Raw genomic sequence first — 20,162 nt, 5'->3', positions numbered from 1 at the left:
ACCTTGGCGCTCAGCCGCAGCCGGTCAATGGTATTCTCAGCTTCCGCATACTTGGTTAGCAGCTTGTGATAGTCTTCCTGGAAGAAGATGATAAAGAGAACATGGTACTTAATTTAGATGCACCTTGCTCTGAGAGCATTACAATGTGATCCAGTCCTCCTTCTGGAAGCTTTCTTAAAATTGACGGATGACACCCAGAACAACTGGCTTGGTCAGGTCTGGAGGGAAAGGGGAACGTTCTAGTGTTTCCCAGGACACGTTCCTCAAAAATGTGCTCTAACTGAACTTAACATGTTGTAAAAAGGCAGCCATTACAGACCTGGTAAATTGTGTTGTTTGAATGCAACTAGCTCGTCCTACCAGGACACACTGCATTGCCAGAAGACCATAGTATGCAAACAGTTAAGGACCCACCCATTCCATTTCCCTCAAAAGGTGAGCATAAAATGCCACCATCTGAGACTCTCAGATTGGATCTCTTTTTTAAAAAGACAGGTTTCCAGTTATTCAAATCACAGGATATAACAATCTGGAGCCTTTTTGCAGCTCCAGATGAAGCTGCGTATGAAAGGTGTGAGTTCGTGCATATGAATGAGCAAAGTGCTGGAGGCCAAGGACTGAATGGCTGCGAATGGTGCTTTAACCTTGAAGCACATACAAAGCAAAAAAAATAATACAAAGAGGGAAAATTTGCATAATGTATACAGGTTGTGACCTCTCTGCTAGCTTAGGTTGATACAGACATATGGAGTGTGCATCAACATGCATGAAACAGCTTGCTTTTGGCTACTGGCCTAGATTTCTCTATTGATGACTACAGAGACAGGTCACTCACATGAATGAGCAACCCTCCATGCCAGCGAGAACAAAAAAAGAATGCATCTCTGCAAATTAAAAACTTACATGCCAGACAGAAAACAAGCATTTGGGGGAGAAAACCCTTCTAAGCATGGGAAATTGTGTTTGGAGGAACATCTTGGAATACCTACAGGCAACCCTTGTTCCGTTTTCCTTCACTTGCAGTTTAGAAGGATGGAACTGTGCAAACCGTCTGACTCTATTCAGGAGAAGAATTTTTGCAATGCATACAGGAGACATTACCTGAAGCTGATGCACCAGCTCCGTGGCCTGTCTGGGGGATTTCAGTTCCTCAGGAATAACGGAGACTGTGGGAGCAGGGCATTTCTGGGGGGATCCTTCTCCGCTGCTCAGCAACACTTCTCGGACAATCTCGGCAGGAGACTTGAAGATCACGGGCTTCCTAACCTTCTTGCTACTGGCAGGGGACATCTTTCCTGGGGGTGGATGGTAGCTTTGGGGATCTTTGGGGAACTTGACCCGAGGCTCCACTTTGGACAGATCTGGTAGCGGGTAGTTGAGTTGCCCTCGGCCATATTGCGTGATGTCTCTTGCACCAGGGGTTGAGTGACTTTCCCGGTTTGGCTCTTTTAGAGCAAGATGCCCAGACTTTTTCTGGCTGGTACTTCGCTGAGGGCTCAAAGACCTGGATTGCCTTGTGCCTTTAGGCAATAGCCCACGGGGCACATCTGCTTTCAGCTTCTGTGTTCGCTCCTCCAGCCGGCAACCAACTCGCCTCTGGGCACGGGGTGTCTGTGTTACCTTTCTTGAATCCAAAAGTCTTTCCTCAGTCTTACTGGCATTCGAAGCATGCTGCTGGGTGATTTGCACTGTCTCAGCTGGAGGTTCTTTCTCAAGAGGTTGTCCTGTGTTCTCCATCCATGATAGTTCTGGAAAAGCCTCAGCATCCATGCTGGGAGAATTCTGAAGATCTTCTAGGGACTGAAAATCCAAGAGCCTCTGACTGTACTGCAAGGAACTTGCTAGAGAACTGAGCCTGTGGCTTTCCAGGCTTCTCCCTGACTCCAAGGAGAGCTTTCGATCTTCAGGGAAGTCCAGACCATCCCCACCCAGGCTCCGAGGTTCAATTTCCAGTTGGGCGCACGTTGGAGGAGGACCACAGGGTGAAGGGCTGAAATTGGAGCTCTCAGACAGCTCGTCATCCACATTATCTGAGACAAAGCTGCATTTATATAAAGCCAGAGGGTCTTGTAGGGCCTCAGGACTGGGGCTGAAGTCCGAACCAAACTGACCCTCGAAGGAAAGCTCAGGATAAACATCCTCCTGGCTGCCGATGCCCCACGTCCCTCTCGGCTTCTCCGGTCGCTCAGTGCTGCCTTCTTCATGCATCTTATCTGGCTGCCAGTAAGACCTCAGGCCAAGATCCTTGGGACTTCCTTCATCCTCTAAAAATTGGGGGATAAAATAATGTTAGCAGATCTATGTCACATTGTCCTAATTATCAATCCATTCCCCTCCACCCCACCTTTTACCCTATAGCTCAGAGCAGCCAACCCAAGTTAAAGTATTATGTTTTGTTCAAAGCTCACTTCATATCCACAGATGAAAGAGTGACCCCACTGAAAATTGTCCTGGGCTACATGAAACGTTAAGGGAAGCTCGACTTTTTACATCATAGACCCTTCCTACACTGGCTTTTTAGCAGCTGCCAGTTTAACTAATATTGGATCCATACTGGCAAGCAAATGCAATTTGCTTTCTCGCATGATTCCAGGAAGGGGTGCTGCTTTAAAGAGAGTGAATCTGAAGTGCTACATAGCCATATTAATTGCACATCTAGCAAGCCCACGAACGCTCATGGTTTGGTGTTTCAGGGTCTAGCAAAAAATATGCACGTGAGCTGGAAAGGCCAAAGAGTCAGAATTGGGGGAAAAAAAGATGTAAAAAATAGATTATTTCACCCAGTTTTTGTTCTAGCTCCACCCGCTGCTTCCTTAAGTCCTTCCACCACTGACAGGTGGCCCTCCACAACAGATTACTCCTAAGGGAATATGGCCCTTGATAGAAAATATCTGCTCTGGACCCTTGAAAGCCTTATCAGTTTTCTTCCCTGAACATGCAAAAGTTCTACTCCCATTCATTCAGATGTTACTCAAACTAACCTTTCCAGAGATTTGTGTCCCTGTTTTCCTGTGTTACTCACCAGGCAGGGGACTTGCGGCATTGACATCTCCTGCACATTCGAGATCCTGAAGTTCGCTGAGATCAAAACCGTGCTCATCTTCTTGCAAAAGGTGTTGATAGTCCTTCAATTCCCCCAAAAGTTCGTCGTCTTCCAGAATCTCCTGGGAAGAAGACAAGTTCCAGCAACCCAAATTCCCCGCAAGGTTGCCTTCTCCTATCTGGGTGGCTCCATATCTTCTCCCCTCGAGTTCAGCATCTTCTTCTGACTCCTTCTCTTTGTGTTGCTGCCCTCTGAAGCCATTGCTTCCTCTTCTGGCCATTCCTGCATTCCCAAGAGGGAAGCTAAAGCAGTGAAGTGGAGTGGAATAATTTCCTCAGTACAAAAAGATAGGCAAGATAATTCACTTGTGCCTTTTCATCAATTTCTGCAAAGACCCGGAGGACAAGACTCGAGAAAGCAGGTCACATGGAGGATTCATTCAATATTTCCATCCGAAGGAGAGAGACAGAATAAACAGAAACCCAGAACAATGGGCTCAGATGAGTTCTAAAGTTGCATGGTCTACCCATATGCTGCCAATTCAATAAGATGGATGCCTCTGAAGCTCTCAGCTGGGGTGGACAACTTGCAGCTCTCAGTGTAACTTTAAAGATCTTCTGCAGGCTATCAATCTGGCAAGTGTCACCTGCATAGAGAGAGAGAAGAAAAAGGGAATGTTGGGAAAGAGAAGGAAAAAGAGGTGTCACTCTGTCCCATCCACCTTTTGCTTTAATCCTGCTCACCACTGCTATCTGGGCCCCAAGCATGTATTCCCCAAAGAACTCTACCCCCAAGGTGTCAAGAGCTCTGGAAGGCATTAGAAGGCTAATCCTGAATTAAACTGCTTAAAGCTAAGACATGAATGCCCACAGAGTGGAGTCTTCCATAGTTGAAACCAGCCTGATAGTTGCCATTATGTTCTATGAACTCCCTCCCCCAGCTCTTCTTTCTTTCCGTGCAGCTGGAGATGCACAGATGTTGTTTCAGGCAGTGCCATTTACCACCAACACAAAAGGGGCAGTAGAAAAGCCTCCTCGGACCACGGTTATCCCGGCAGAAAGACTGCACTGATTGCAAAGCCAAGAAGGCAATCCTTCTAGAATTGGGCTCTCCGGCTCCAGCCCCTTGCTCACAGCAGAATTAGTCCTTCTGAATGCAAGCTTTAATCATCCTCTTTCTACTTCTCCTGCCTGAATTTCAGAAACCCAAAACGAATTCAGGTCTGTCTGTTGCACGTAGATGGGGAAAGCACAGGAAAACCAGCGAACAAAAAACCCAAGGCAATTCTTTTCCCCCCCAATCTTATTCTAGCTGCTCAAATGCTGGATGTCTGCCTGGAGCAGGTCCAATCTGATGCAAAGACCCCTTCTGCGTCCTCCACGCAGCACCCAGGGCCCTTGTTTGTATTACCAAGGCAGCCTCAAACTAAAATAAAATCCAGGCAACCTCTCTACACAGTCCTCTAGTTACAAACTGGAGCTCGCTGGGCGTTTAAGGTGACAGCGGCCAGCTTCAGATGGGGAGTCAAGGGTAGGAAAAACCAACCCACCAACACAAACCAGCATATTAATTCACTTTGCAGATGAAAATCAGGGCAGCTATCCAAGGAGGTTTAGAGCAAGGAAAGTTTCATGGATTTTGCAAATGCATAAAGCTGGGACCTTTCGGTCTTTTCCTAGGCCATAGTGCTTCGAAGAGCCCTGGGACTTGGCCTCAAGCCTGAAGAGATGTGGCTGTTCCGAAAGGGAAAGAATGGCCCTGTTATAGAGCCAGTTAGAATCTGACAGCGTCTCTGATGGGCACAAAACCTTGAGATACCAAACTGAGCTCTCACCAAATACCTCCCGGCTCGCTCATACTTTTCTCATGCAATGTTTTGTTTGAGAAAGGAGTTGTCCTGAGAACCCATTCTGGAGGTAATCTAATCCAGGGCTGGATGAGGCTCCTGGAGGTCACCTAATCCTTTCCCAAGGCAAGACATTCTACTGTTGCTCTTGCCCTCCTAATGTTTAGCTAAGATCTGTTAATATCAACCCATACTTCCTAACCCTGCCCTAGGAATCTCTTTACCCCCAATACTCCCCACCTGCTTTCATCTAAATTGTGGAGGACTTCAACCCACATTTGACTGGGGATTATGAAGTCCTCTGGAGGGCATCAGATTCAGGAAAGATGCCTTAACCACTACTTTGACCATACAGCTAAGTTTGAGTTTCCATCGCATTCTTACCACATAGCCTTTCCCTTAAATATTATCAACTCCCCATATATTTCACTTTCCACACTTATTCACAAAGGCCTTCCAGGGACACCGATGCTGTGTCAAGGAGGCTTACTTTGATATCATCCAGCAGACACCCCCCTCTTGCTCTTCTGTGTTGATATGTTCCAAGAAACAGCTGATCTCTTTCTCTTTATATCTATTCTAGCCACTGCTGTGGTCTGCTTGGTCTATTAAAGCAACATGTGATGGGACTAATCTTAGAAATTAAGACATAAACAGAAAAGGAACTCTCCAACTTGAAAAGGTGAAGAGCTTTGTCCTAGAGATCTAGGCTTCTTTTTAAAGCCTCGCTTGCTAGTGTTAATAGAAATTTGAACTGAGCTTCTAGCATTATCTGATGTAGGTTTACCTAGAAATAATGCATACTTGATTGCATTATTACAGAAAATACAAACAGCCTGGGAGGGTATGTAATAGAGATATGTGCAATTGAAACAGTTTTACACACACACACACAAGCGTGCAGCAGGATGGAAACTTATTCTAAGATTCTAAAACAATCTGCAATTGAGGTAGAAAACCATAAGCTTCTTCTAGAATGGAGGAAAAAAAAATCTGTCTCCTAACTGCCAGAAAACTTTTGCATGCAATTAATTCTACTCTCAGCCAGGCCACAGAAATAAAACATAGGATGCTGGACTGGAGACCCAAGAAAGACCTACAGCCGGAAAAGCAAGACCTGCAGCATGAGGAGGAAGCTCAGAAAAACAGCTCTGTCGCCAAACTAAAACCAGAATTGCCAAAGACGGTGATGGAGAAATGGGGCATGTGGGGAACAAAAAGCCTAACCCCAGAGGAGCGAGCAAAGCATCAGCCAAGTATCACAGTTAAAGAGTTTCTTGCAAGCTTCAAGAGAAACCAGAAGCAACTGCTGCAGAGAACAAATCAAAATCACTTTGAGTGTCAGAAGACACCACCATGTTATAGTCACCCTGGATTGGCTCAGAGACAAGACTCTGGCTGGAGAAATTTTGACGCTGGGTGTTCCTTCCAAGATGTGCCATCCCTTAAAGAATTCTCCAGGTCTTCCAAGCAGAAGATTCTAGGACCATTTACTTATGTTTAATAGATATCACCTGCTTTTTCATTATGACCATGACAATCCCAAGAAGGGTTCATAATCGGATGAAATCTTACAAACACATCTTCGCTAGTACTTTTGGACAGAGCTTAGGTGGGGAGATAGAAACAGCTATTGGAAAACAAGAGAGGGCTCTAAATACATTGGAAACTGTACCAGCTAACAGCATTTTCAGGATTATATAATAAAATGGTCCATTCTTCCAAGAGGAAGATCATTCCATCAGGTTCTTCAACCTTCCAGGACACTGTCTGACCCCCCCCCCGCCACACAAATGGAAAAGCCCAGCTTTCCTTTCCTAACCCATCAGTCTCCAGCTATCACTGGACTACAATTCCCATCAACTCCAAAGACCAGTTAAAAGGCCATTAACCGGCGTCATTCTAAAATCTTGGTTTGGAACCATTCATGGATGACACATTTTGGAGCTTTTGACATGCACTCAATGGAGAGGCATGTCAGGAACTCTTAAGAGGACACCACAAAGAGGAAAAGGGTAATTTAATTGCAAAGGCACTGACTGAATGCAAAGCGTTGCAGTTCAGGACAGAATATCTAATTTGCATCGCTAAATAGTCGCATATCCAGTTCGCCTCCAGAGAAGGCTCAGAAAGATCCATCTGAAACTCTGGACAGCTGCCTTCTATCACCCCGGAGAATCCAGAGCTAGACAGCTGATGGTCTAAGCCTGCAAAGAAACGACTTTCTGCACTCCTGTTTAACCCAGCATTTGGTTCAGAGCCATGAGGACCAGCATGTCCTTTTTAAAGTGAAGATCACCCGTTGAGTGTTACAATGCAAGCTTTATGAACAAAAAGACAAGCCTCCACAAAGAACAAGGGGAGGCAACGGAGACCCCATTGTGCAGTTTCCAGAGCCCCTGCCCATCCATAATATGAGGAAGACCAAATGGCATGGACACTTCAGTTACAAGCGTTACTAGCCTACAGCGGTATAAAACAGCCTCTTGCTGCTGCTACCCTCATTGCCTTAATATCCATCAACTCTTTTTTTCCAAGCAACTGTCCATTTCAGACAATCTAGTCCCCAGCAATAATCCCCAAGCTTCTTCCCTCCTCCACAGTTAAACACCTGGCTTATCGAGCCCACAAAAGACTGGGGAATTCCATCTTTGACGCCCTTCCTTTAGTCAGTCACCAAAACATAAAGGGTGGGATGGAAGAGAAGAAGGTGAAGGATCCCTTCCTTCTTCCCTCTGTCATAATATGCACTATATATTTTTAAAAGCTGGTAAGAAAGAACTTAAATCTCTCCTTACCCATCCCCCATATATATAATCTGATTATCTTTCCTCCCTGGCCACAGATGACTCTTCCATATTGGCAGACAATAGTGGTCCAAGAGGCATCAAATGGGAAAGAAAACCTAACGGTGCTCAGTTGGTGCCTTGACTGCAAATGTCACCCCCGTCAAGCAAGATTTAAAAGAAAAAAGAAGGAACAGTCTTAGAGGGGCAGGAGCCAAAATCAAATCCATTAAAAAAAGTTATCTGTAATAGGTAACGGGCCAAAAAAACTGAAGCCTAGAAAGACATTTGCAGGTAAAAGATTATTCTAGCGCTAGAGAGCCTCAGCGTACTTTGTTGCTGTAACTAATCAAGGGGTCCGTCTCTCTTTCTGGATGTGGCCTCCTTTTCTCACATTCTCCCCAAAGCTGCAAACAGACATCGCCTATCGCTTAAGTCCTTAGCCACATTTCCATTCCCAAACTCTGCTTGGTGTGTGGACAGGTTGGGAACAGAGGTGGGTTTAGAGACCTCTTAAACAAAGTAAAAGATAAAGTTGAAATTATATAGAGCAAAATTAAGGAAAGAAGGTAAGAGATAAAAGAAGTAGAAGAGTGCAGATAGAAAAAGAAAAAATATGCCAAGAAGCAACTTCTGTTCTTCTTTATACCAGTTACAAACTTTTCTCCTCCTTTAAGATTACAATATGCTTCCCCTCCTCCCATAGGCAACCCTTTTCAGTCAGCCAATCCATAAATCACCCATTCATTTTTCTCCATTTTCAGCAAAAAGTCCCTAAGAGCTTTCCAGTCTTTTACAAAAATACTTGTTCTCTTATCCCTGATCAAACAGGCCAGGTTTGCCACTTCTATAAGTTCCGCCATCGTGGTTTAGAGACTTCTCTTAAAAGCACACCCAACTGACCTTAATGGTTCAGATCTGAGCCCAGCTTGGTTCCAAACCAACCTGCTTCAAACGTGGTTAGAATTTCCTGGCCTGGAAAGCTTTTACAATCCAGACGTGCATTAGCTCTGCCTGATAAAAGCTTCCAGCACAGAACCACAGGCCAAACCATAATTCATCTACCAACTTAGAAGGACTAGTCACGCTTCAAACAAAGGAAAAGCTATTCCACATGCAGCAAAGGGCTTTTGCAGCTGGGATCACAGGCACCCCCTGATTTGCAGACTCCTTCCCTCGGAGAAGCTTCTTAGAAACAAAACAGGGTTTGCAAAACTTGGAAGCCAGAACAAGCAAGCTATTCCTCACACAATAGCAGATAGGCTTCTGTCCCAAAGTGCACACAATTTAAATCTCAATATAAGGGAAATGAAAGAAGGGAAGGAAACAGCATGAAGGCAGGGTAAAGAGAGGTAGAAAATTAGGCTACAGTGTTAAAGCTGTACAAAGGTTTAGCAGTTAGAAAGCTGTAATGATAGAGACCTTTATCTACTATACAGTGTTTTCTTCCACCAAGCAATAAGCAAGTTATTTTTGGAAAATGCTCCGGGGAGAGTTTCATATGAATTTTGCTGGTTTTTTTTTTTTTAATCCTGAACATGGTCCACAGCATGCCATCTGGTACCCCTAGGGTAAATGGGAGGCTCCACTGTTCACTTGAACAAAACCTAGTTAAGCTCATAAGTGTACAGACACACCAACAACCCGCCCCAGGCAACAAGAGCTAGACTCAAGGTTTAAAAACCCTGCTTTCCTAACCTCCAAAGTAGCTATGTAAGTGTAGCATAGAAGCTTCCACACCAGAGAGCTTGCACAACACTTAGAAGAGTTAACTCCTATTGTATCTTTTATTACTCCTTATTTACTTCAGCTTCCACTTCACCTTTGCTCCAAGGAGTTCAGAAGAGCTCATGCAGTTCTTCCTCAGGCCAGGTTTGGCTTTAGGACCAGTAGGTTAACCCAAGAAGGAGACCATCGAGAGAGAGGTCCTCAGGCCAGCAAAGTGGGAAGTGTTTGAAGAGGCAATCAAACAGAATTAAGGACGGCTGTTTTGCCTTGCCTTAATTCTCTACAATCAAGATGTTCTGCAGATCTGCTGGTGCTTAAAAGGTATAACTTCCTTTGAGTTGAGCTCAACTGCTGGTGATTGCATGGACACATGCGATTTTCCTGGGATATCTCATCCCCTATTCAGCTGCTCCATTTCTCAATCGAATTGTTTGATTTTTCAGAAGCTGGCCAAAGAGAAAGTGGATTCCCCCCCAAGCAAATGAATCACAGAGGCTTTTTAGCAAGATTGGTTCAGATGAAAGAAATACTAGCATAAGAATCCCAGCAAGGAACACTTTCAGTTTAGAAGCTATATAACTCTGGATAGGTTTGGGTAGGGATTTGGGGTCTTTTCCCCCTACAACAGCTCTGAGTTGTTAACATAACTGTTACTTGAATTTGTATCAGTCTTAGAACCAACTCTCACACTAACCTACGATGCTAGAAGCCACCCATCCAAGTCTGGCCCTGCTTAGCTTGACCAAGATTGGCCAAGATCAGCTAAGTGTTCACACCTGCTGTAACTCTACACAGAAGCAAATCCTACTAAATTCTGGACCCATGTTTCCAATGGTATTAGTAAGAAACACTAAGCTTTCTTTAAACCGGGGCCACAACTTTTGGGGGGGTCAAATGTGATAGTTAGGAGAAGTAGTAGAACTAAGACAAGAACCACCATGGATTCCTTTTCAGTTTTAACTACGATTAAAGGAGTGAAATCAACGTGATACAGTTATTTGCTACACACTTATCGGTTTCCTCTTTCGGTGCTCCTCAGCTAGCTACTGAATCCACCCATCTTCTAGGTTCACACAAGACATGGAACCGTAAGCTTTGCATGATGCAACAAGCCAGAGAAACTAGGCTTAAGACAAACCCAGCTAAACGCAGGCCACTGCTTTCTGCCGGTCTCATTAAGAATATAACTCATAAGCAAGTCCACGGAATTTCAGCCTCGAAGTAAAAGTTCCCTTCCCCCCCCCCCCGTGAGTAAGAATAGAAATCTTAAAACTCTTACCAGGAGACGCAGAGGAGCTCACCAGCGGCCCAGCGTTCCCCGCCGTTGCTCAGGGAGCCGAAACTAACAAGACGTCTTTTCCCCCTCCTTCAAGGTAACCAGAGCAACCACGGGTTCAGATCCAGCCTGGGGAAACACAACAGGCAGAGCACACTCCTCATCCCCACGAAGGCTGCAAAATCAGCTCGGCGCCCGGTTCCCCGCGGAGCGAAATCCTTCGAGTAAGGCACGAGTAGGCAAAAAAGGCGCCGTATCTCCGGGGAAATCCACCGCGAAGTCGAAACGAAACGGGGTGGGAGGAGGAAGAGCGTCTCCGCTGGGGACGGAGCACAGCCACGTTTCCACTACTCCCCTGTTCCACAAGCGGGTTGTTCTGATACGCATTAACGTTATCTTTTCCTGGGGGGTTAATTGAGGGGAGATGCAAGCCCTCCTGGCCAGATGACTCAAGCTGGGAAGGAAGGAAAGGGTTTGTAGAAAGTGCTCGCCGGTCCCTTGCCCGAAAGTATCCCCCCAAACGACGCCGATGCCCACCCCGCCCAGGTCTTTAGGCAAACCCGGCTCCGCGAGCGCTGGAAAAACACAGACCACCGCTTGGAGCCCCCCGCCCCGTATCTACCTGCCAAACGAAGTTGGTTCCTCTCGCTGTAGTAACTTTCCTCGCTTCTCCCTCTTAGTTGGCAGCGTGGAAAGTTTTCGCCAGGGCGGAGGGAGCCTCGTTCGTTCATTTCCTGGACTCGTAAATTGGCGGCTAACGAGACCGAGCTGAAACGCGTCCGGAGGAGGAGCTCGCCCGGGGATCTCCTCCAATGGCCGCTGCTGGAGACGGGCCTCGGCGGGGGTCTAATAGACGGTGGTTCCCGAGCGGAAGCCTAATCCTGCAAACACTTTGCTAAGCTTTGGGTCAGGAGGAGGAAAAGCGGCGCGGGGGGCGGGGGGGGGGGCGATATTTGCCTACAAGGAGTTATGGGCCGATCGAGTAGAATGTTTTGCGTCCATCCGCACGTAAATTCTTTGCGATGCGAGGGTCGGATGTTCGTATCGATACGTGCACACGTTCACGAGGAAACAAACGAGCCAGCCGGCTTAGTTTAGTGGAACTTGAACTGTCAAAAAACGTGCGTAGGTTTGGTTTTCTGGATAGAGGCTTTTAATCAATTCCAGGAATATGAATATGAATATGAATATATATATATATATATATATATATATATATATAAAATCTGTGTGTGTATTCATCTCTCTCTCTGTGTATATACACACACACACACACACACACATATATACACATACGCAGAGAGAGGGGGAGAGAGAGAGTGTGTGTGTGTGTATATATATATATATATATAATCTGTGTGTGTATTCATCTCTCTGTGTGTATACACACACACACACACGGGGGGGGGGAGAGAGAGAGAGAGTCTCTCTCTCTTTCTCTCTCTTTTTCTTTCTTTTCCTGCTATTGAATGATACACTCCCAAGATCCTGGAAATACCCCCTATTGTGACATATGGGGTAGGGGGCTGGATCCTGTGATTGCACAGCAATCTAGCCAAACGGTGAAAGGGTCTACCTGCCCCCCAACTTTTAAGGTCTCACTTCTGGTTATTTCAACCTACATGCCAGAAACTGGATCCTCCGTTATGTTAAACAAAGGAGGCGTTTGCTGCTGTGGTCGTGTAAGCAAGCAGAGTCAAAACTGTAGAAAATGGTTCCTTCAAAATAATAAAAGGAGTCTGACTTCACAGTGCTCCTCTGATCGTTGCTTAATTTACGTAATATTTCTGGGTTACTTTTCGCACAATTCGGGTACCAAGATCTGTTCTATGAGCTGAGGGAGAACCTCTAAGCGTTTCTTTGCAGTTATAATCATAGAAAGCCCACTTTCGCTCCATGACAGCAACTGAAGAAAAATCCCTTTGCTTTGTCGCTGATGTAAATCCCCCAAATTGGACACTTTAAAGCTTTTGCTGCATTATGTTGGGGGTGGAATCAGCGGAAATGTTGGATTTATAGCTCCCATCATCTTAGCTGGGAGGTGTTGGAGGGCTTCTTTTGCAAAAAGTCTGCATTAAGTTCTACAAACAGACTATCTTGCAAACAATTATATGCCATTCCTTCAAGTTTAGTTCTCTCCCCCTTTTAGAAGATCATCTCTTAAAAGTGTATTATTTACCTAACTCTGTTTCCATTGCTTGTTTGTTTCCCCAACTGTTGCTTTATTTCCTTGGGATATTGTTTCCCACCCCGGAAAAGGATTTACCTCCCTCTTTGAAACCAACCAGTGGAATGAAACAGCAGTCACCGTTTTTTCTAACATATCTGCTTTATTGAAAAATTAAACCACAGTCTCTCTTTATGTACATACAGTGATATCATGAAGGGCTTCCCCCTTACTGGCTGGGGATCGATGAGAAAGCAGAGTCTGGGGAACATCACTGCAGAGGGGTCGTGAGGATGAAATCCTAAAACATCAGAACTGGTGTCCCCTGATGGTTTTATCTCCCTCTATTAGCGCCCAGATCTTCTCACTGGGACCCCGCAGTGGTGGTAAAGTGTTCCCGCGAGAGACGAGGGGGAGAGGCTAGGAAGAGCTAAGAGAGAAAGCAGGTGATGTTTTCAGACAGGTGACTTGCCAGGTCATTCCAACACAGAGGCAAAGGAGCAGAGACAGGTGAGCTAATTGGGGGTTTACGAACCCGTTAAGGATGATACCTGGGGAAAAGGATGATCAGCTTCTCTCCCACATTCTCCCTGCAAGGCTTATCAGCTTTAGAAGTGGGGGCACTTAGCAGAGAAACGGTGTCAAGGAGAGGTCAATCCAATCCAAAGCCTGCTTGGTGGGAAACCTTGTGTGTGTTCTGTCCCCACTATGCTCTACGTGGCCGGACGGGTGTGCACGCAACTGGACGCTTTAGACATCCCGTCACCCTGTTCTTCCCGTCCTTCTCTTGGTCGTTTGGCTTCGGGGCCTCCCAGGTGCCCCATCCCTAAAGTGCGACGTTGAATTCCGTGACGAGGAAATCGACGTAGTCCTTGTCTTTCGTTTTGAAAGCCTCGGCAATGATGCGAGCTGCTTCGCGGTGCTCCTTCCCGCGGAGGGCCGTGCCGTTCACTTCCAGGATCACCTGACCCACCTTCAGCTTCCTGCAGTTGTGAGCAGAGCCCCCCTTCTGTGGGAAGGACAGAAAGAAAGAGTTCGAGAGTTTTGCTGACTCAAGTTGAAGGGGGAGAGTTGATTGCAAAGGTCCTCTCATTTCTCTGGCTCTTCAAGGTCAGAACTGGGCAAGAGGTAAGGCGAGGGGAGAACTTTCTCTTGCGTCTTCCCAACAGGTCTTACTTTTATGTTCTTTCAGAGGAAAAGAGGACCCTGAAATCAATTCTCATGTGATAATGTTGCACTCTTGTATTTAATTAGAAGGTAGGCAAAGGGGTGTCTGAAGATCCAACCCCTTATGGCCAACCTTCTCTCCAGCAGTCTGTAGCCTCCCTGGCAGCTCATCCTCAAGAGAAGACATTGCAAGGGGAAGTCTTCCCCAAAGTCTTTTTTTTTTTTTTCCAGATCAGGAAATGGGGGCAGCCACCGAGGCCACAGAAGGTGGTGGCGGGGGGGGGGGGGAGATCTGTGGCAGGAAATGTCTACCTCCAGGAAGAAAATGAACCCCAAAATAACACCCAAAAGAAATGCAGAAGAAAATCACTTTGAGGGCAAGGCGAATAAACAGGAGCTGCCTTCTCCGGGAAGTAAACTTGTGATAAACTGCAAGGGAGTTTTTGATGGCCCCAAATTAAGGAGAGAGAGGCTCAGAGAGTCAGACGGGCCCAGATTTCTCCGGAATCCTTGAGGATTCTCTGAATTCCTACCTGGATGGTGACAATTCGGGGCAGCGGCTGTCGAGTGTTTGCTCCCCCTTCGATGGCTATGCCAAGGGTTGGCGCGCTCTTTGACACCCGGATTAGATGGGACGTTGGTTCCAGGAGTCCTGGCTGTAGGAAGACAGAGGGAAGAGCATCAGTAGAGGATGGGCAGAGTCTGGCAAGGGAATGGACGTGAGGGGCTCACGTCTAAACTCTTACTAAACCACACCACTCACTGGCTAATCTTTCCTGGGGAAGTCCTTTCCTTCAGTCTAATGCTGACTGTCCAGAAGCTAATCCTGCTGCATTCAAAACTGGGACTGGCTTCCGAACTGGCAAACAAGGCCTCTTACCCTCAAAAGGAGAGTCAACAGAAAGAGGATCGCAGTCCCACTTTGTCAAACGTAGGGAAGTTGGAAGGAGGGCCAACAGTGATATTAGTGGAACTTTTGAAGCATTGACTAGGGGACAAGGCATCGATCTAAGTTTTGTTTCAGGATAACGTTCTATGCATCGGTGGAGGAGAACCCTGGAGCTTCAAACCGGTGCTGCAAAAAATTAGGCTGTCTGTAGGGGGCTTGGGGTGTGCATTGCTGGTTAGATTTCCTTTTTGCCAATGCGGCAATCTGGAAAGCACTTGGGAAATTGGAAGGTGCTCCTACACACGTGTAGAAGGCTGTCAAAGAATAAAAGCAGCCGTTTCTACCACCAGCTTGGGGCAAGGAGCAAAGGATGGATATATTAACTGCCTCCTTGTTTCTGCACAAGCTCAGGAGAGAGCAATGCTCTTCTTGCAAATGGAATAGCTTGGAATGCAGAAAGGCAATGCCGCCCTCTAGTGGACGAAAGTGTTCTTGCCACCTTTAATTTCTGCCAAGGTTGACGCTGCCGATAAGACGACTGATTAATTAAAATCTATACTTGATAGGATAGTGACATTTTATATAAATCATAAGAACATCTGAGATTAGGATGGCTCCGACCCTTCTGGCTTTTTGGAAGGCCTTGAAGACCTGGCTTTATGCCCGGGCCTGGCCCCGTTTCATTGGGAGTGGTAATACTGATTTTTTTTAAAGATCTCTTGGCTGTATTTATATTTATATTTAATTTTCTATATTATTTTAAGTGTTTTTATTATTGTTAGCCGCCCAGAGTCACTGGTCTGAGATGGGCGGCTATATAAATTGAATAAATAAAATCAATCAATCAATCAATCTTTCATTATTGATTTTTTTTACCCCTTCTCCTTGTCTAAGAGCCAGTTTGGTGTAGTGGTTAAGGCACCAGGCTAGAAACCCAGAGGTCATGAGTTCTAGTCCTGCCTTAGGCATGAAGAGCCACCCAGAGTCACCCACTGGGGGAAATGGGTGGCATACAAATTTAATAAATAAATAAATAAAATAAAGGAAGCCAACTGAGTGTCCTTGGGCCACTCTCTCAGACCTAGGAAGCAGCAGCCAGGGGCAAAACACTTCCAAAAATCTTGCCAAGAAAACTGCAGGGACTTCTACAGGCAGTTGCCAGGAGTCAAGACTGACTTGAACACACACACTCTCATACATTCATACATACAACCATGGAACCCAGAGGCGTTCTTGGGAACTGGTCCTCAGAGTTGATGCTTGACTTCACAGCACGCTGGCTGGCTATTTGGATGTGGTTTTGCGAATTCAATCCTATTTTTAAAAATGCTTCAATAGATAGCTACACCTAGCTGAGAAGACCGGGAGGCTAAGCAGGGTCAGCTCTGATTACCATATGGATGAGAGATCAGCAGGAAATCACGGCCAATCACTTTCCTATTGTTGCAGAGAAAAGTGCACATAATCATCACCTGGGGTTGCGCTGGATTTGAAGGCACGATTATTTTTTTGAGAAAATAAAATCGAGGGGTGGGAGGGGGCAAGGAACTGGGTCAGTGTGATGGAATGTATCTATGAAGAGGAGGGTGATGTGAGAGATCAAGGCTATCAGGAAGGAGGGGGTGCATTCCAGGAGGGGAAAGGAGGCAAGAGACAACTCAGTCCGGAGCAGGAGCGTGGGAAGAGGAAGAGGTTCAGGGTGGCCTCTCCCTAGAATCTCCTGGGGTATATCCACTAGTTGCAGTAGTATAGATTGAATCTGGCAAGATTCTGTCTATAAGGTGTAAGCAAATAAAGGAACTTTACTCAACTGGACTGTTTCACCATTGTTGTTGGGCTGGGTCTGACAGCAATCTTGCCAGACTCAATCTATACTACTGCAGCTAGTGGATATATCCTGGGAGATTCTAGGGAGTGGCTACCCTGAACCTCTTCCTCTTCCCACACTCCTGCTCTGGACTGTGTTGTCTCTTGTCTCCTTTCCCCTCCTGGAATGCACCCCTTCCTTCCTGATAGCCTTGATCTCTCACATCACCCTCTTTTTTGTAGATACATCCCATCACAGTCAGCCCCCTAGGTCACCCTGCCTCCTTTGCTGCTCCTGCCCAAGTGATCCCTCACCGGCTTGGGTCCCGCCTCTACCACTCCGCCCACTCTGGGAACTTCCTGTGGACTTCGGCTTGGTGGTGGGCCCTGCAGCCGCTGACTCTTCTCTTTGGTGCTGAACTCCGTTTCTCCAAGATCAACGCCGCTGTCTTCACTGAGGGTCTGCCCGCTATCCGAAAGCTGAGACAGCGTGGACGCTGGGGTGGGAAACGGGGAGAGACAAGCTGTTTAGGGAAGCAGCAGAGGAGAAAAAGAAAAGGAGTGGTGCTGAGAACTAGATGCAATGGTATGTGGGAATGACCAAGGGAGACCGGGCGAAGAGATGCTGCTTAGGGAATGGTCAGATAAGAGACGGCATAGCCCACAGCTGCACAATGGGAAGGGCAAGAGGCTCAGAAGAGACCCTCCCTGATTTCTCGGGGTGTAAAGGAGATGGGGGGAGAATTGTACTTTCATCCTTGCAAGAATCTGTTAATGTAGCCTTTCAATAAAGTAGAATTAGCTCATCTGGTTGTGTTTCCTATCTGATGTACCTGGTAAGGCTGATCCTAGGGCAGGTCCCTAGTATACTCCATGCCAAGTTTTAAATGCAGCACCGGGAAAACCACAGGTAAATCAATGGGGCTGCTTCTACTTCCTCTTACCCTGGGCCTAGAGTCAACCTTAGTTTCTGGGACAGCTGAGCACAAGGTCTCAGTATGAGCCAGCAGTGTGATGCAGCTGCTAAAAAGGCCAATGCAGTTTGGATTGCCTTTGCAGAAAGAGTTTCCAAAGCATGGCACGTCATGCTCATTATACCAAAGATGAGATGCTGGGGATGAACAAAAGTCGTTGGGCAGGTTTAGGTCTTCCAGGTCAGCCTTCTCAGTTTTCCATTCTTGAGGATCATCACAGCCATCAGAGGTAGAACTGGCTGGGATGGGTGAAGGGCCATCTAGGTGGCAGCAAAGAACTTGGAAGATTTCCCACCCCAAGACGTCTGATTTGCTCTCTTTATACTGGCACTTAAATGCACACATTTTGATTTTTGCCTTCTCTTCTTTCCCACACAATGTCAGAATCGGGCTGTCAACCTTAGTTCAATTTAGTTCAGTTCAATTCAGGCTTGTTTGTTTTTAAACGTTTTGTTGATTGGGGCCTGTTTAATATTCATTTTTGCAAGCCACTGAATAAGCGATGAATAATATTTTCATGGCAGGAGAAAGGTAGCCTGGCCAACTAGTAAATACATGTGTGCAGAACTACTACACATAAATACTTGTATGCTTGAATGGAAATACACCAGCTGCATTCCCTGTTCTGTTAGCAGAAAGACACCCATGGACCACTTCACGTCTCTTCTCGCCTCTTCTCATCGAATATAGTTTCAGTTGCAAACCTGCCAGCAAAAGCTGTTTTCCCATGCTCCCTCCCCCTTCACTGATTGCAGAGAAAGAAAGAAAGAAATGACGTGGTCACCTCTGGCTTGAGGCAGTGGCTTGACCTCATTCACATCTGGTTCGCCATTTGGCCGATGAACTTCTACCATGATAAAGTGCTGGGCGATCCCAACTTCTAAACCAGGAGGGGAGGGAGCTGAATGGGAGGGAAGGGGTGGAGGGGAAGGGGAATGGGGGCTTGGGGATGTGCCAACAGTCTCAGGGGAGGGGTGTTTCAGCCGCGTGGGTGACTGGATCCGAGGGAAGGGTACAACTGGGTGCTGGTTGATCAGCAGCAAACGGGCATCCACGGGCTTCCTAGAAGCGCGAGTAGCTGGAGAGACTGAAGCATAGATGCTGGTGGAGTCCGAGTCCTCCATGGAAGAGGCAAGGCTGTTGGTATCCTTCTCAGAGAGGCTGGAAGATGGCATGGGGCTCTGGGAAGCCATGAAGAACAGGCCTGACTGGGAGGATTCAGAAGATCCCAAAACATTTTTGTGCAGCTGGTCTGAAGGGACTGCCAGGGACTGAGAGGAAGGGGCAGGAGGTGAGGCTCTGAAAGCTGGAAGTTCTTCGTAGAAAGAGGAGACATCATCCTAGATAGGAAGGAACGGACGAAAGAACATTCAGATATGTCTACAAGATCAGGAGCGTGCAATCTTTTTTCAGACTGAGGGCCATCCTTCAATTCTGAGTGGTACATCAGGGGTTCACATTCCAAATGTGGGAAGGACCCTGTCAGAAACAAGCATCGATTTTAGTTGAATATTAACTACATGAAATGGACGCAGCTCATATAATTGCACTACATATTGAATCTCCAGGCACATTAATCGCTACAGTTCAGTGGCAAACTATTAATGTAGTCATTGTGGCTTAAAGAATCCATGTCTCAGCGGGATGCTAGAACTAGTCCTGAGACATCAGCATCGTAAGATGGGCTTCCTTGGGAAGTACCTCTGCTGTTTTCAGGATCTGCAGAGACTCTGGTGATATCAATGGGAGGTACAACAAGGCCATCTACTCTCTGCCCCCCACCCACCCCCACATTTTCCATGTCCGTGCAAGTGCAGGTAGCACAAGGAAATGGTAGGATGAATGCTGGCTGGCAGTAGCCACATACGTGAATAAAGAAAGGCTACTATTTCATACATCAGCATGCCCAGATCTATCAAAGCTGGGGCAGCAATCCAGAGGAGAGCCCCACGAGGTGATCTCTTACCAGGGAGATGTCAGGTAAGGCATTGATCCTGCTTTGGCTTCCACTCCTACCCCCATCTGAAGAATTCTGGCAACCAGGGAAAGACAAGGAATGTGATGTTACAATGGGATCCAACCACAAATTATTGCAGCGTGCAAAGCTCTTCTTCAGCTTCCCAACCATTCAGGATTGCTCTACCCCTCCCTAATAAAGGTTGGACTTCCTCCCAAGCTTGAGAGGGACTCTATCTTGTATTCTGGCTGATATCAACAGCGGTAGGCTGTTGGAAATAGTGAACGACATGGTGTTAAATAACATGTCCATATCATCACTCTTCTAAGGCCAAACATGGCAGGGTGGGCACTTCTCTGTTGCACCATGCTTGTGAAATTCCAGAGGGAACTGGTTGGCTGATATTTCTAATGGTCACAGTAGAGTTTGAACTTGGAAGGGCCTCCTTGTCTCTTCCATAGCAAAGTTGCTCCCAGCTGTTCCGGGACATTTTCTGCTTGGAGAACAAGGTTGAAATGGGTGT

General features: G+C 46.5%; 2 protein-coding genes across 4 annotated transcripts in view; both read right to left on the bottom strand.

The window, feature by feature from the left end:
- The window catches only part of AKNA (AT-hook transcription factor), a 32,414-nt gene extending 20,965 nt beyond the window's left edge, over nt 1-11,449 (bottom strand). For both annotated transcript variants that reach the window (XR_015797285.1, XM_088146957.1), the window contains exons 1-5: nt 11,302-11,449; nt 10,683-11,133; nt 3,023-3,689; nt 1,102-2,264; nt 3-77 (exon numbers count right to left, since the gene is read on the bottom strand). Coding sequence is in view for 1 of the 2 variants with exons in the window: in XM_088146957.1 (XP_088003083.1) it covers nt 3-77; nt 1,102-2,264; nt 3,023-3,323 (1,539 nt within the window). In the remaining variant the exon portion in view is untranslated. The remainder of the gene's footprint in view (nt 1-2; nt 78-1,101; nt 2,265-3,022; nt 3,690-10,682; nt 11,134-11,301) is intronic.
- Nucleotides 11,450-12,159: 710 nt separating this feature from the next.
- The window catches only part of WHRN (whirlin), a 45,281-nt gene continuing 37,278 nt past the window's right edge, over nt 12,160-20,162 (bottom strand). Inside the window, exons 9-13 of one of the 2 annotated variants that reach the window (XM_088146955.1) lie at nt 19,649-19,714; nt 18,467-19,022; nt 17,024-17,205; nt 14,547-14,669; nt 12,160-13,855 (exon numbers count right to left, since the gene is read on the bottom strand). In XM_088146955.1, coding sequence (XP_088003081.1) covers nt 13,673-13,855; nt 14,547-14,669; nt 17,024-17,205; nt 18,467-19,022; nt 19,649-19,714 — 1,110 coding nt within the window. In that variant the 3' untranslated portion in view covers nt 12,160-13,672. Of the gene's footprint in view, nt 13,856-14,546; nt 14,670-17,023; nt 17,233-18,466; nt 19,023-19,648; nt 19,715-20,162 lie in introns of both variants that reach the window. The other variant, XM_088146956.1, reaches the window with a different exon arrangement.

The sequence above is a fragment of the Python bivittatus genome, unplaced genomic scaffold (assembly GCF_059951505.1).
Source record: "Python bivittatus isolate LINGU-HERP-01145 unplaced genomic scaffold, Pbiv_v1 ctg000160_np1212, whole genome shotgun sequence".
NCBI lineage: Eukaryota > Metazoa > Chordata > Lepidosauria > Squamata > Pythonidae > Python > Python bivittatus.
The sequence above is the reverse complement of the archived record's forward strand: the minus strand, read 5'-3'. Positions and strand labels throughout refer to the sequence as shown.